The 17554-nt window shown below is 36.7% G+C and overlaps 1 protein-coding gene across 1 annotated transcript in view; it reads right to left on the bottom strand.

Moving 5' to 3' along the window:
* The window catches only part of FOCAD (focadhesin), a 2336882-nt gene that overhangs the window by 1147655 nt on the left and 1171673 nt on the right, over positions 1 to 17554 (bottom strand). Inside the window, exon 12 of the mRNA XM_044060381.1 lies at positions 13277 to 13381. Coding sequence (XP_043916316.1) covers positions 13277 to 13381 — 105 coding nt within the window. The remainder of the gene's footprint in view (positions 1 to 13276; positions 13382 to 17554) is intronic.

Here is a 17554-nt window from a genome sequence, read left to right as displayed (position 1 = left end):
CATATGCTCTAGACAAAAAATGGAATGCCCTCCCCACCTCACTAAGAACCACTCCTAAATCTGACAACTTCAAAACCCAGCTTTTCAAACACCTGGCCACTAAATGGAAATGCACCTGCTTCCACCCTACTTAATCTCCTTTCTAAGTCTATACCCTAGGGGTCCCTTCTTTTCATACTTTAACTCTCTACAATCTCCCATAGTCTTATACCTATTACCCTTCACAAGCTCCCTATAACTCCTTAACTTTACTCCCTCTCACCTTCTAACAATTACAACTATGCTCACAAGAATCAACTTTGCAAATAATGTAAATATTGTGAATAGTTTTCTACTTCAAAAATGTGCATTTTAAGCAAGCATATCCAAAATTCCTCTCTTTATATATGTAACTGACTTCCACACTCAGCACTTCAGTACCATTGCTTAAAGGAAAGTGTATAACTCGTAACGTCTCTCTCTAGGAATTCTGCTAACTATGCTTGTGAATATTCTTATTTTTTTAACTCTTTTTACAATTTTATCTTGTATACTCCTGTGTTTTATTGTAACAGATTTTGTACAATGCTTTCTTGGAGCTTTTCTCCCCGGGCCTCAACTGAAAACGGGTCATGTTGGCCCAGTGGACTTCCCCGGTAACCAAACTGGAAATAAATAAATATTACCATTAAGAGAACAATTATGATCCATACTTATGCATACAGAAATGCTGCTGTTGGTGGGTCTTGATGCATTGAAGCAATTCCTTAGAATCATTTGGCCTTTTATAAGTAGGACGATGGCAGCATTTGCATTCCATGACAGAATACGGTTAGTTAGGAAGATCTAAGTTGGGACAGAGGCAAGAATTAACGTGAGACGTTTCCCACAGACAAGATGGATTTGAATAGAGGAACCAGGTAGGGATGTCCTCTTTCCTCTTTATTTGCTTTATACTTAGAGCCAATGGCAAAGAAAATAAAGGACTCACAAATTCAAAGCTCACAAAAATAACCCAGGTAGTAGACTGCAAATAAATACAGACATACAAATAAAAAGTGTGGCAAAATGGCATAGCGAGTCACACTGCCACCACAGCAAGAGGTTCTCCAGTATGATTCTTGGCTGAGGTGCCTTCAGAGTGGACTCTGCATGTCATCCCCATGTCTTGTGTGGGCCTTTTCAGGATGCGCTGTTTTTCTCCCACCTCCCCAAAACATAAAGACATGCACAGCTCTGGTGGCGCACAAGGATAATACGATGACTATGGCTAAAGAGGAGACCGATAAGCACCTCATCAGCTTGATGGAGCTGAGTGGGGAGGTTGGGCATGCAATCCTAGAAGGGAAGGGGTTGTCCAGGCCATCCAATGTCACCATACCTCAAGGCAGGTACTAAACTTTAAGAGGTAATCTGCATGGTGGGTGTTCAGCCATCAAGCTGCTGCTGAAGTAGCACTCCATGCAAGTGCACGGGAAAGTGCGCCACACTAGGGAGGACAATATGATCACTAAAGTGATACAGGTTATCATCCATCCTATTCCTAACCAAAGGAAGGATTAAGCCTAAATAATCATACCTCATTGTTAGAACACAGGAAAGGACACAAAACACATCTAAGGCTGCCTGTATAATGCCTTCTCCAGCTAGCTCATGACTTCAATTGTAAATATCTGGAACAGGAGAGTGAATGGTTACTGCTGATGTAGGCAGGTGGTCAGCAGGTACAGACGGAATAAGAACACATACAGAAATGAAAAAAATTATATAGTAGCTGAACTGGTATTCTTCAGTTTATCTGTATGTATGTATATATGTAGTGTGTGAGTGAGAGAAACTGAAGATTCTGTGACAGACTAGTGCCACATCCAGAACAGATTTCAGAGCCTTATGCTTATGTTTGTGTGTGTATATCTCTCTTTCTCGCTCTCTCGGAGAGCGATTTTTCACATGTTCTGTTTTATTTTTTACTTATGTATTTTATATTTGCTTGCTAACACTTGGGTGTTCTTCTATCGATCACTCACCCCTCCACAATTTATCAGTGAGTGTTGACTGTTGTAAATAATTTGTGGCTTACGTGTTTTTGAAGAAGCAAAGTGAAATCAAACTTGAAATTAAGACTAGATAGAACAGCTGATTACATTAAGCATGTAACTCCAAATATTGCAAAGTTTGTTGGAGCATCAAGGAAGCCATTATGGGTTTTCTGCTTTTAACTCTAACCTCTCTGAACAGTCTCAGCTAGCAACTCCACAGGTGGACATGTAATTGGCATCTGCACTAAGCTGTCCTTTACTTTCACAAGGGACGTTAAGTCAGCAAGACAAGGCCAAACCCCAGTAGATAAGCACTGCAAGAAGCTTATCCAGTCTCCGCCAAAGAAATAATGCCTTCAACATATGCCCTCACACCTTCCCACAACCTCTCAAATGTCCAGAATTTTGCAGAATGTCCACATTTTTACCTCATATTTTATTTTGTTCTCCATAAAATGTGTGGCTTTCTAGCTAACCACTGAAGACTGAAGATACTAAATAATAACAGACATTTGAGTTTTAGGCTTCATATCCTTTGAAAAAATGCAGGCTAATGCAAAACCAACTTTCTAAATTTAAAAGAGCAATATTTAAACTCTCTCCCTATTTTTGGGCCTTTGCTCCCCATTCTTGGATTTGTCCAGATTTCTTGTACTTAGAGGTTGAGAGGTACATTCCCATTGTTTTCCCACTCCACAGAATTACCTTTGCTTCACTCTATCATTCCTTTCTCATTCTGATTCCTCCAATGCTGAGGGTGGTAACAGAGCTCCATTTGACTGGCTCAATAATCAGGCTCCAGCTCTCTACATCAAGAAACCATATCCAAAGTTGTCCGTTTTTCATTTCTCTGGCAAACTGAACTACCAATATGCAAAATGAAGTAGATAAAGTTGTCTTTGTCTTAGGCACCACTACAGGATAAGATACCTTAAGAGAGGGTGTCTGTTGCAGTAGAAATGAGATGTGTAGAAGTTTCAGATAACATTTTCTCCTAACAGCCATTTTTTTTTAAACAAGAAACATCATTACTGTATTATCACTTACTACATATGCAATTCTATACAAATGAAAACAAACCATATTGACATATTTTCAGTTGCAAACATTACCACATATAATCTTCTATATAGTCATTGTCAACTGCACATTATAAAGCTCATTCCGTTTCTGCTTTCCCTTAAACCTCATTCCTCCTCCAAAACATTATTCTGCATGTATTGTTCTCACAATTCCGATTTTTCTATATAATTTGCTCATACTCTTTTCTGAAGATCTCACTTCCAGTTATTTTATCTCTGTTACTATATTTAGAACTTCTAGTACAGTTGGTTTAGCCTTTGATTTCCATTTTATAGCAATTGCTCTCTTGGCAGCAACCAAAAGTAAACTCAGCAAGGCCTTACTATATCGAGGCAATTCTGATTCTGTATAAGAGCTCAAAACAATCATTTCCTTAGTTACACCAATGTGCGTACCAAGTATTTCTGACAAGACTAGTCTGCAGTGAATTCTGCCAACTCATTACACTCCCAAAAAACAAAAAAATGTGTCCCCAAATTACCTCCAACATTTGCAATCTCACTGTTGCAAAACAAATTCCAGTCCACACCTCTTAAGTAATATTCCCTGCTGGAAGCCAATAGCTTCTCTCATAATTTTATTAAGCTCCACTGTAGCAGTTTAAGGTGGAACAAAAATACATGCCAGTGTAGTCCTCCTCCTTTGTCAGTAGCCCCTTACTACTAAAGATCAACTATTATATTTTTCCCTCTTCTATTATTGGAGCTCCTCTAGCAATTAATATAAGTACTCCCCTTTTTCTTTATCCCAAATATTCTACTGAATAACCATCCTAAAATCCTTTATTAAATTCACATGCTCAGTTTTTTCAAAATGTGTCTCATGTAGCATAGCTATTTGCACCCTGCATTTAATATAGTGCACCACTCTGTCATTTCTGAAAATACCCGCGAGATGTCATGTTCAAAGATAATATAGAAAGTGTTGCCATTATAAAAAGTTATTACTCCCACCTGTTATGTATAACAGCTTTTTATTATTAATGTCTAGTTTCAGCCTTGTGTTACACGCAAACATGGTTTGGCAGATCGATCTTATATATAGCTGTTTCTTGTCATATCAATTTGAATTTATATCACATCTTACAAGACTTCTTGTTTTAATGAAAACCCTCAAACAAAGAAAATACACAATCAGAACACCCCATAACCTATTAACTTGATACAAATGCACAAAACTATGTACATCTTCAAATGATAAAGTATAAATCTTCTAACAGGAACAATTGTCCCAGATGGACAGCTACATTCACAGGCTAACTAACCTAGAATGAAGGCTATCCATAGTAAGAAGTTACTGCGTGTGCTTCTACTTACACTAAGTGCTGTCTGTTTTTGTGTTATTATTCCTCTCCCAGACATAGAAAACAACTTGAATGCTTTCAGAAAACATCTTTTAGCCAATGAAAGGAAAAACAATTCTGTTTTTATTGCACTCTTATCAGCTTGTCTCCATAGAAACACAAGAACCAGATACACGGTTGCCTTCAGCAGCAAGCTTCTCATGTTGCACTGTGAACATTTACTTGCTAAAGAAAAACTTTTCATTACATTTAAAGTTCTTTTATTTACATGCTTCCACTTAAAACTTTTTGTTAGATCAAGCCAAGGGCCTTAATCCAGTCGTTCCCCTATGCAAAAATAAGAAAAAGCATATCAATTTTACTTGTATCATGACCTGTATACTTTTACAACCTGTTCTCACCTCAACCTAAGATTACAGTCCATTATCTTAATCATGCTTTTCTTCAGGCTTTTTCTCTTTTTACATTGCAGGGACTTCATTTATTAAAACTAAACAAGAAGAAAGGAAGAAGGAAAAAAGGGAGCACCTCTTTACTTTAGTATCCATATAATGCACAAAAAAAACCTGAAAATGCTTTACTACATAACATGCAACAAAGTCAAAAAAGTCCAATATTTCCAGGTTTTTTTGCTCTGTCATATTTTATAAATATGACCAATGAATAGATGTGTGATCACAAAACATCAGTTTCTGCACTGCTAGTTTTCTTTTTGTTCATCTCTATCTCTCAACTCCAGTCCCTGGTTCATTTCCAGTATTCACTCGCATAATCTGAGTTTTATTATCAGAAGAGTAAGAAGCAGAGTCCCCTTCTGTTTGATGGTTCACTTTTTTTGTTGAACAAGCTTTTGCATTTCCTCCTTTGCATGTCCTGCATAAAAAAAAAATGACTATGACCCTCCAGGAAAAATATTCTGAAGACACAGTAGCTTGGATTACATACCTGCCTCTTGACATTCCCTGATTGCTGCAATAAATGTATTCCTTTTTTGCCTAGTGTACAGCGATTAATCATTTTCTACAAATACTCCATTGTCTCCAACTTTTAGTACTACACCCTTCTGCCACGGTTTTGACAGAATTACGTACTTTCTGCATGTAGGGTTGCATGTTCACTACTAGTGGTCTTGGCTGCCTTCTCATGGCCAGGTTTGGAGCATACACACAATACATCCTTTCAATTAACAACTCTTGCTGTGGAATACCAGTCCAGTTGCTTATTTGTGCTTTCATAAAAATAAACAGTATTTTCCTTTCAGTTTCTCTAGTACAGTAGAAAATCTCAGGTTTCCCCTACATGCCTCTAATTCTATTACTTTTTGAAACATCTCTTCTTGAGCAGTCTCGTACTCAGCCAGCCTTTTCTTCATTTCGACCTCTGATCAGCTCCTTGAATTTTGAGGAATCTGAATTTAGTACACAATAGCATATATGCAAGTGTGTGTCTGAATATCTGTTTAAAGCTTCTTCCATTTCTTCAAGTCTTTTGAGTTGATATACTCCTTCAGGGTTTTGTAAAAGAAAAAAAATGCTCCAAACACTAAAACCAAGGAGAAGCCAAAATCCAAGTAAGATTCCAAATAAAGTTCCACAAAAACCTTTATTGCATAGGTAAGCGCTTTCGCAACCTCTCCTGGTTGCTTCCTCAGACCAAAACAGACATGCTTAAAAACAATTCCCTTTTTATAATACACATCACACAAGACCCACCAATCCCCGTGGAGAATACAAGACTCCAATACTTTCCAGATTCAAAAAGATACTTACTCTTAAATCAGATAAAAACATATATGTAGAGAATGCATATAAAAATACATGTAGAAATACATATAAGAAGTGTGTATAAAAATATATAAAAATGTGTGTAAAAAACCTAAAATCAGTGTAAAACATGCTTGCATGTCATATTTGAAACATAACCCTAGTTCCAGAGCACAGCAGATTGCTTCATATTACTTTCTTCCTAAGTTTCCTGTTCTTCAGAACAGGTTTAAGGGATATATAATCATTCAGCCTCGGTGATTTATGTGCAGCCAGTGTCAAAATCCATCTAAGTTCTTTCTGTTCAGCTCTATTAGTTAAATCCCCACCTCTCATATTTTCTACTAAATTGTCTATAATGGAGAAATTAAAATAATGGTTCTCCCCCTGCTGCAACATATGCTTGGCTATTGCACTATGTTCCTGCCCTCTCCTAAAACAGTAGAAGTGATCCCGTATCCATTCTCTGAGGCGTCTGTTGGTTTTCCCAACATAGAATGCGTCACAGCATACACAGTGGGCTAAATATATCACATCCTTAGTTTGACAGTCCCCCCATGGCACTAAATGTATATGATTTCCGTGTTATGGGGTGTACAAATAATCTGCTGGTTTCAATGTACTGACAGAATTCACACTTGTTGCATCTCACTGTCCCATAGGTCACCAGAGGGGGATGTTCCATCCTTTTTTTTATAGCAGAGCATTCCACTGAGTGATTTACTGTTTTTATATGCAAACTTCGGCCTATCACCTACTATCTTACTGACCTGATCATCTGTACCTAGAATATGCCAATTCCTATACATTATATTCTTAATCAGATGTGTATCTGTTGAATGTGTCATGTTATAGCTCAAAACGTGTGTGCCACCTATCCTTTTCTCAGATGTCGGATTATCTCTAGCCGGACTGGAGAAGTATGGTTTCCCTGTATTGTCTCTCCGACTTTTGGCTGTTTGACAAGCCTCCTTTATCTCTTTTTTGGGGTAAGCTCTCACTGCAAACTCATCCCTCAAAGTTGCCAAACTGGTCTCAAAATCCTGGTTCCTGGCATGTAACCTAAACATGCGCACAGCCTGATTCTTAAAGATGTGGGGTGGATGCATAATTGTATGGTGAACATAACGGTTACGGTAGCATTCCTTCCTATGCAGGCTAGTGTATATCTTTCCAATTGTTGTTTCCCTTATTACTTTAATATCCAAGAAGTCAACGCCAGTCCTACAACTATTAACAGTAAAGTTCAAAAATTCCGTACTATTATTCAGATGTTCAATAAACTCATGTAACCTTTCTTCAGTATCACCCCATAGAAGAAACAAATCATCCACAAAACGCCGGAAAAATAATATATTCCTACTGAACTCATTATTATTCATCATGAAGCATTGTTCTCACTGTGCCATTACTATGTTTGCATAGCTGTTGGGGTCCCCATGGCCACCCCTGATGTTTGCAAAAAATACCTCGTTTCAAATGTGAAAACATTAAATTCTAAAATTAATTCAGTAGGAAACAAATTAAATCAATCTTTTCTACAGCTATTGTGGCATCTTTCATCAAGAATTCCCTTACATAGCCTATTCCTACCTCATTGGGAATGCTGGTGAAAAGGGATACTACATCCAAGGTAACCAAAAGTTCTTTCCTAGTTGCCTTGTAGCTGCTTAAAAAGGCATAAAAATCTTTTAAAAAATGCTCAGAATCTCTCAATATTGAACAATGTTTAGAATTCATAGGTCTCAACTGCTTTTCCAGATAAACAGATGCTAGCTCAGTAATCCATCCAGATCCTGAAACGATGGGTCTGAATGGTGGTCTCAGCTTATTCTTATGGACCTTAGGAAGTCAAAAGGCCTGGAACAGCTGCATAAAAACAGACCAAGTACAGCAAATGTACCTGACAAAATTTCCTTTCTTTGCGTTTATATCCAAGTGATGTAAACCTTATATCCAAACACCAGCGACTCTGTATTGCTTTGAAGTAAAAAATATTTATTAAGCGATACCAACTTCAATATTTTTGGTTAATTAAAACAACACAAATAAAACACTTTTCGTTTCCAAAGGTTTGACATTTTTTCAAATGGTTTGTACTCCGCCCCTTTCCTTCTATTTATAGTGATCATGACATCACTTCTCCTTAAAGGTATAAGACACCTTAAATACAATGTACTTCTACAACATCAAAATTATTCTTTGTTGTGCAGCATGGTCAAGTAAATGTAAATAAAATAAAACTTTTTCTGTCCATCTTTAAATCGTCATTCATAAAACACTTTTTAAACAGATAAACACTTTGCTTTACAATCTCAAAGCTTAATACAGTGTGTGTGTTCTATATTAGGGTGCTCTACGCTAGTTGTATTTATACCAGCACATACCTATTAGAAGACTAATATAAAGCAATCCAAATAAATTTACATTTCTTATTTAAGAATGTTTGCATGTTCCTGTCCTGTTATATTCAGAGCATTGCAACATACATAATCTTTCTATTAGAATTATTTTATATATTTTTACCACCCTGATTAGTTACTAAAACAGCTATGTGTAGACTTCATTTTAATGTTATAAATGCTTCAACCATGCAAGAACAGAAGTGTGCAAGTATATGTTTTTGTTGTTCTTCATGTCAACTTTGTTATAAATTGGTTAAATACGTCTAATCTATGGACGTCAAAGTTATGGAAGTCAGAAACTATTTAAGACAATGTCTATAAGAAAACTCTTGAAATATAAATAAGTACAATAAATAGTGACTATGTTATATATGATCTTGGATAGTCTCATAAGCAACTATACATACATAAATACACCTATTTGTTGATAGAAAACTTTATACATCAACTGAAAGCACATAACTGCCCAACAAAAAGTATAGTCAATCGTTCATGGTTAATGGATGATTCCACACCCCCTAGTGTAGTTTCCTTATTGGTTGTGACCTCCTTCCATCTCACCACTTGTTCAGAATCTGGAATAAGTGGTGTACTGTCGGAGCCATTCACTCATCTTTCAGTATGTTTAACTGTAGTAATGTCAAGGGAGTTGGTAAACCCAGCAGTAGTCGAAGTGGATACAGTCACTACCAAACGTCCAACATTATGGAGAGGCATGGTGAGCAGCTGCTCTTTACCATTCATGATGTTATTGTTGATGCTTTTTCTAGCATCCTTTTCAGCATGGGCTATGTCTGCTCTAGGTCCCCTGAGCCACGAGAAGACATTCCCTTTCTGAAAATCAGTTAAATCCCTATTTAACTTTTTCTGCTTCGTCTGTAATAATCTCCGTTCATAGGAGCTGACTATCTGTCAATTCAGACAAACGGGAATCTATAAAACTGCCATGAGAATTTTTATACAGCAATTCTTGGCTGTATTCGGCTTTACCCCTCCCTTTTCATGTACGCTCAAAGAGGACCCTGGAAGTGGAAACAGAGGGCAGAAAATTCAAAAGGAAACACTCGACAGGGGAAGGACAGGTGCAGACACTGACAAAAATGTAGCAAACGACCTGGTTTGCAATATTTCCACGCGGCAACTAGATGAAGATGAGGAGAAAGTATTGAACAAGGGCTTAAGCTTCATACCCTCCGTGCAAGCGGATTTACCAAGTGCGTTGATGGAACTGAGATTGTCTGCACGTAACATTTCCCTGAAAATGATATATGATGTAAGTACTGAAAATGTGGATGCTGATCTTTTTAAAAAAACAAGTATTTTTACACCCACTCTACCACCGAGTGTTGAAGTGTTTATTAAAGCATGTGAGAGTGACTTATATACTGCTCTCAGATCCGATTGCAGAGATAAGAGGTTTTACAACATGACGTTAAATGAGGGACAAGCATTGACTAGGCTTCATAATGATGGGGATATAACTATTAAGCCTGCTGACAAAGAGCACCAGATAGTAGTGATGGACATTGTTTTATTCAGAATCCTTGAATAATATGTTGGATTGTGAGAATACATATAAATTACTTGAACTAACAGAGATAAAATCAATAATTGAGAACTATAAACTGCAAAATGAGAATTGCTATTTACAGCATGCTATACCTGAATGTCTGTATACATATTTTATTATTGACACCTGTTATTTCCAGTTTTAATGGACATCCTAAGGTCCATAGGAATAAACTGAGACCACCATTCAGACCCATCGTTTCAGGATCTGGATGGATTACTGAGCCAGCATCTGTTTATCTGGAAAAGCAATTGAGACCTATGATTTCTAAACATTGTTTAATACTGAGATTCTGAGCATTTTTTAAAATATTTTTATGCCTTTTTAGCAGCTACAAGGCAACTGGGAAAGAACTTTTGGTTACCTTGGATGTAGTATCCCTTTTCACCAGCATTCCCAATGAGGTAGGAATAGGCTATGTAAGGGAGTTCTTGATGAAAGATGCCACAATAGTTGTAGAAAAGATTGATTTAATTTGTTTCCTACCTGAATTAATTTTAGAATTTAATGTTTTCACATTTGAAACAAGGTATTTTTTGCAAACATCAGGGGTGGCCATAGTGACCCCAACAGCTAAGAGTTATGCAAACATACTAATGGCACAGTGGGGAACAATGCTTCATGATGAATAATAATGATTTCAATAGGAATATATTATTTTTCTGGCGTTTTTGTGGATGATTTGTTTTTTCTATGGGGTGATACTGAGGAAAGGTTTTATGAGTTTATTGAACATCTGAATAATAGTACGGAATTTTTTAACTTTACTGTTAATAGTTCTAGGACTAGCGTTGACTTCTTGGATATTAAAGTAATAAGGGAAACAACAATTGGAAAGATATATACTAGCCTGTAGAGGAAGGAATGTTACCGTAACAGTTATGTTCACCATACAAGTATGCATCCACCCCACATCTTTAAGAATGTTGTTAAGAATCAGGTTGTGCGCATGTCTAGGTTACATGCCAGGAACCAGGATTTTGAGACCAGTTTGGCAACTTTGAGGGATGAGTTTGCAGTGAGAGGTTACCCCAAAAAAGAGATAGAGGAGGTTTGTCAAACAGCCAAAAGTCAGAGACACAATATAGGGAAACCATACTTCTCCAGTCCGGCTAGTGATAAATCTGACCTCTGAGTAAAGGATAGGTGGCACACACGTTTTGAGCTATAACATGACACATTCGACAGATACACATCTGATTAAGAATATACTGTATAGGAAATGGCATATTCTAGGTACAAATGATCAGGTCAGTAATAGAGTAGGTGATAGGCCGAATTTTACATATAAAAACAGTAAATCACTCAGAGGAATGCTCTGCTATAAAGAAAGGATGGAACATCCCCCTCTGGTGACCTATGGGATAGTGAGATGCAACAAGTGTGCATTCTGTCAGCACACTGAAACCAACAGATTATTTGTACACCCCATAACACGGAAATCATATAAATTTAGTGCCATGGGGGACTGTCAAACTAAGGATGTGATATATTTAGCCCACTGTGTATGCTGTGACGCATTCTATGTTGGGAAAACCAACAGACGCCTCAGAGAATGGATACAGGATCACTACTTCTGTTTTAGTAGAGGACAGGAACATAGTGCAATAGCCAAGCATATGTTGCAGCAGGGGGAGAACCATTATTTTAATTTCTCCATTATAGACAATTTAGTAGAAAATATGAGAGGTGGGGATTTAAGAAATAGAACTGAACAGAAAGAACTTATATGGATTTTGACACTGGCTGCACATAAATCACTAGGGCTGAATGATTATATATCCCTTAAACCTGTTCTGAAAAAAAGGAAACTTAGGAAGAAAGTAGTATGAAGCAATCTGCTGTGCTCTGGAACTAGGGTTATGTTTCAAATAGGACATGCAAGCATGCTTTACAGTGCTTTTATGCTTTTTACACACATTTTTATATATTTTTATACACACATGTTTTTTATACGTATTTCTACATGTATTTTTATATGCATTTTCTACATATATGTTTTTATTTGATTTAAAAGTGTCTGCATCTCTTTGAATCTGGAAAGCATTGGAGTCTTGTATTCTCCATGAAATTGGTGGGTCTTGTGTGATGTGTATTATTAAAAGGGGATTGTTTTTAAGCATGTTTGTTTTGGTCAGAGAAAACAACCAGGAGAGGTTGTGAAAGCGCTTACCTATGTAATAAAGGTTTCTGTGGAAATTTATTTGGATTCTTACTTTGATTTTTATTGAATTTTGGCTTCTCCTTGGTTTTAGTGCTTGGACCATTTTTTCTTTTACATTGGACTTTTGTGTTTGTTCCATCACTCAGCAAACAGGGCTTTTCCATTATTCCTTCAGGGTTTTGTTTATTTTAATCATCTCTGAGCACATTTGACTTATTTTTTCCTCAAGATTACTGGAAGTCATGTCTTGCTCCAAAGCTGGACCTTGAACTGCTTTTTGCTGAACTGCAGGATTCTTTCTAGTCAGTGTTTTCTCTTCACCTTTTGTGGTTGATTTTCTTTCAGGTTCTTGAAATTTCTTCTTTGCTGGTATCTAGGCAGTGCACTTACTAGCCACCAACTGAAATTTACCCAAAAAGACAAATTCTCTGGCTCTCTTTTCTGAGTTTCTATTTTCATACTTGGAGAGGTGATATTAAGCCGTTGCTCAGTGTTGAGCAATCTTGGAAGGCCTGTAACATCCTATTCATGTTTTTAATTCCTAAATTAAGCCATATTCAATATTGATGTCATATTATAAAATCCTGCATCAGCCTCTGATAAGCATAATGTAATTACGAAAAAGCTGTACAATTCTTACATGAGGTCAAGCCTTGCCTTGGGTATTCACCTGTGCCAGCACTCGATGCACAGCACAAGAACAATTCATACTCAGTCTCTTTTCTAGGTGACCCCTACATCACCTAAAAGCACTGCTGAAAAAGGTCCAATTTATACACCGTCAGTCCAGCTGGATGTTAACTGTAAGCACTGCTCACACCAGCTCAGAAATATTGTAAGAAGCTGGAAACAGCAGATCATGACACAATAATTCATTTTGTCATTTAAATTCTCAATACAGCTTTATTGCAATGGAAGCATAGCTTGAGTCCTACATGCAACTAAAGCTTAAAGCTCTATACATACATACCTTGTGTGTTCCCAGGGCAGGAAGCGTGTACAAAACAGCTTGGCACAAAGTAGGGTCCATGGGTTTGCCCAGTTTAAACATTAGAACAGGGACTAGATTTGGAACCTGTAACGAAACAAACACAATTACAATTGACAGCACATAGAATACTGTTTACTCAATGGATTTTGAGGAATCTAAATTTAGGACATAATGGCATATATGTACATGTGTGGTAGGTATAATATTCCACTACCACTAATTTATGAATTATCTTTGCAGATAGGGTTTGTGTTACACTGAAAGCAGATGGCTAGAGAGACATTTTCACTTACATGACAAAATACAAAATAGAATAACTCAAAAATGTTCTGCTTGCAAAACTAAAGAATATAAATGTGTAGCTACATTTGAGATGTAAACCATACATGAATAAGAACAAATGCATACAACATGTCCGTGCTCTGCCTATGCCATGATCCCAATGTACAGAATACAAATCTCTTTCCCTTTAAATATCCCAATGGTCTCATTCTATAAAAATATCACAAATGTACTTACAGGCTGTTTTGAATTGAATTTTTACAGGAAACCCATTGTTTCTAACAATTATATTCATTTAATAGAGAACATGCTTATGGAAAAAAGGATAATTTTTTGGTTATCCAGACTTACTAAGGATGTTTCGATCCAGTGTAATATTTTGACTAATCTGTTCATCTCTAGAAACTACCCAGTTAAGCTCATTAACAAGATCTTTGAATTTGTACAGGCTAATAAGGCTAGTGAATATGCACTAATTAAAAAATAAATAAATAAAACAACAGTAGGGGCCAACAGACCCAACAAGATTTTTTCTTCATTTAATGGTTTTACATCATTCTATTAACTCCTAAAGCTTTAGTAGTATTATGGAGAAAAAATGTGAGTTGACATAAAACGGTGTACCTGATTTTGGTAAACTGGGATCTGGTCCAGAATATGTGAATAAAACCACTTCCAAAATGAAACACTTGTTAGAAAATGATCATCACAGGGAGTCCAGGCATAGCACACCATGAAGACATGTGGTTGTTGACACTACTGTGGGTACATCAGGGAAGGTGTTTGTAATAATGTTTACAGTTACCTTTACCATGTTGACTGTGGCAGCAAATTTACTTGTAACACACGGGGAGATATACAGTACACAACGTTTGGTCAATCCTGTATTTTTTATGGACAAGACATTGAGGAAGCTCGGTAAAATATTTATCAACATCTGAGAAGTATTATGTATAAAGGTAAGACTAATGCACTTTTCAAACACTCTGTTGAATGTAAATAATTTAAAAACATTATTTTCTATTCTTGTTAAATATGAAAAATCTCCAAGGGGGACTGGGGGAATGAACTGCTTTTATTGAAATGAGATGGCAAACTAAATTAAGGGTTGACTTATCTCCTGTTCTTAATAAACATACAGTACATTAATTTCTCCCATTTCAAAAGAAAAAAAAGTTACAGGCTGAAATAGTAGACAATCATGGTTTATATTATACAGGTGAAACTAAACGAGAGTTTCGTATTAGGTTAGGTGAGCATATTACAGACATAAGACATAAAAGGGAAAATAAATTTATTGCCACACATTTTAGTGTTTATCATAATAGAGATGCTTCATTTTTAACAGGAACAGTTTTAGAAAGTGTGAAATGTCTTTGTAATGATGAAAATGCTTTGAAATATAACTTACAATATAAGGAAAATATTTTTATTTTGAAATATAATACAATGACACCCTGTGGACTGAATAATGAAATAAACTGGAGGTGTCTGCTTTAAAACTTTTTTGAACATAATTGTTTAATTAATTGCTTAATTAATTGCTATGAGTATATATATATATATATATATATATATATATATATATATCCATTCTTTCAGTGAGAATGTATACTCTTGAAAGGTGGTTACACCGAGGCGCTGGAGAATAAAGAATTTGCTTTTGGATTTGACTTTGGTTCCTGCTTTTCGATTCCTGACTTCTGAAGATTTTGCTGTTTTGGTATTGTTTTGGATCAGAGTTGTTTCTATCTTTAGGTGTGTGGAGTGGAGTTTGTGTAATCATGGTTTATGTTTGTATATTTAAATATGCAATTTCCTGTTGCTCTCAATCTTATGAAGTTCATAATGAACAAAAGTGGTCAATAAATCTGGAAGAATGCTTTATCCCATGGCAGTGTTCTTTTGTTTTGTGCTACTAAAAGCCTTAACAGCCATTGATAGCCAATTGTTGAAAAAGTAAGGAAGAAAGGCATTCACCACTTAAACTGACTTCCCATACCTAAGAGCCGGACAACTGAAAGTATTGGTTACAATCTTTCTTCATGTCTCTAGAAGCACTTTCAAAAATGTACTAGTGTTTTTAATCAACAAGTGTCATCATCATATAGTAAACATTTTTCTACAGCATTCATGACTTAATGTTTTGCCTACAAAGTTTGTCTTTCAGCAATTTACAATTAGTAACGTGCCTCTCAACACTTATCTTTATTAATAAAGAATAAGGGAAACGGTCTTACATGGTGGTTACGTCTGTGTTAAGTCCCTTCACCCTCACTCTCCAAATGATCTTTAATGAAAAAGAAAAACTGGAATAGGTCATCTGTTCTCTTATATAACCAAGCAAACTGGGCTATTTTAAACAAAGGTTCCTAGGCCATTAGGGAAAGGTGGCTATGATACAACAGAGGCAGTCTCTCCTCTGCTAATTCCATACAGAATTTAATAACTAGGTTTACTGTCCTTGACTCCACTACATCTGCGGTGGTGCAGCGGTAGCATTGTTGCCTCACGGCAAGAGGTTCTCCCGTTCGATTCTCGGCTGGAGTACGGGGAGTGCTTTCTGTGTGGAGTCTGCATGTCCTCCCTGCGGTTGGGTGGGCATTCGAAAGACATGCGTAAATGGGCGCGCCTTCATTGAAGGTTGAACGTTGAGCTGGCACCTCAGCGTTTGTCAAAGTCTACTGCCAATCATTAGAAGACCGATGTTCCGCTGTGGCGACTCCTAACCGGGAAAAGCCGAAAGACAAACAACTGTCCTTGTATCCACACAAATTCCTGAACAGAATACAGTGATTTTCGTAATACAGACAGCTGATGAAGCATTTAAACTACCCGAACAGTTACAACAGCAGCACACTACTCTTCATGTTCCAAAACCACCACAACAACCATTCCTACCCTCACCCCATTTCACAGGTAAGTACTAGAGACTTGATGCCCTTTTGGGCCATTTTAAGACCAGACAATTTCCCCTTTTTAACACCTTTATTAAACTAACAATTAAGACATGGGCAAACATACATTAAAATAAAAGAAAACAACCACAGTAACATGCTTCCAGTTGCATACATCAGAGATGTTACCTTTTTCTTTCCCATCATACCGCAAACATTTGCTATCTACCACAGGAAAATTCTAAGGAGTCTGGGATATAAAAACATTTATGTAAACACCTCCAAGCAAAAATCCTAAAACTTCTAGAATTCGTTGCACACTTGCGAGCCACACATATGTATTCCCATTGTTCCCTAGTAAATTGCTTATCCAATCTCCCTTCCTAATCTTTTCTAACCTCCTCTTATTGCTTGCAATAGTTATTGTGCAATATTTTATATGCCCTACTAATTGCTACTCTTTTTAACAAGAGCTTCTGTTATAAATTCAACTAAAAGCTGTACAAGCACAGATCTTTCACTTAGGATTCTCCTATCCCTTTCTCTTTGTCTATACTCCGATATCAATCACTAGTAAGGAATGCAGTCTATAGCCAATAGTCCAGATGTCTTCTTAGCCTCATTCCATTCTGCTACCTTTCCCTCTTTAGTTAATTGCTCCCTTTACTCCTTTGCCAGTCTTCTGCAGTAAATTCCTGCCCCCTTTTACTTATTGTTCTTTGTACCCCTACTTACAGTTATCCCTACTGGAAAAAATCTTTCTCCTTTCTCATTCTGGCTTAATTCTTAAAATACTTTCTCCTACTTTATGAATATAATATGCTGTATGGCTGTTATTCTCCTTAAGGATCTGCATTCAAAATCCCACTCTCTCCTTATTTCTTGATACCCCCTTGCTTCATCATCATCCAATTTCCACTCTGAAATACAGCTTTTTGCTTGTGTTACGTATATGAACCTTAACTGTGTAGCTCTAAAATATCCTTTCAATCAGGTAATCCTAAAACACCTTGTTCTATTGGAAGCATCAGCTTATCCCACTTAACCTTTGCCCTTTTACATTCCCAGATAAAATCCT

This window comes from Protopterus annectens, chromosome 2.part0 (genome assembly GCF_019279795.1).
Source record: "Protopterus annectens isolate FY-2018-M chromosome 2.part0, PAN1.0, whole genome shotgun sequence".
In the NCBI taxonomy this organism is placed as follows: Eukaryota; Metazoa; Chordata; order Ceratodontiformes; family Protopteridae; genus Protopterus; species Protopterus annectens.
This window is presented reverse-complemented; position numbering and strand designations above follow the sequence as displayed.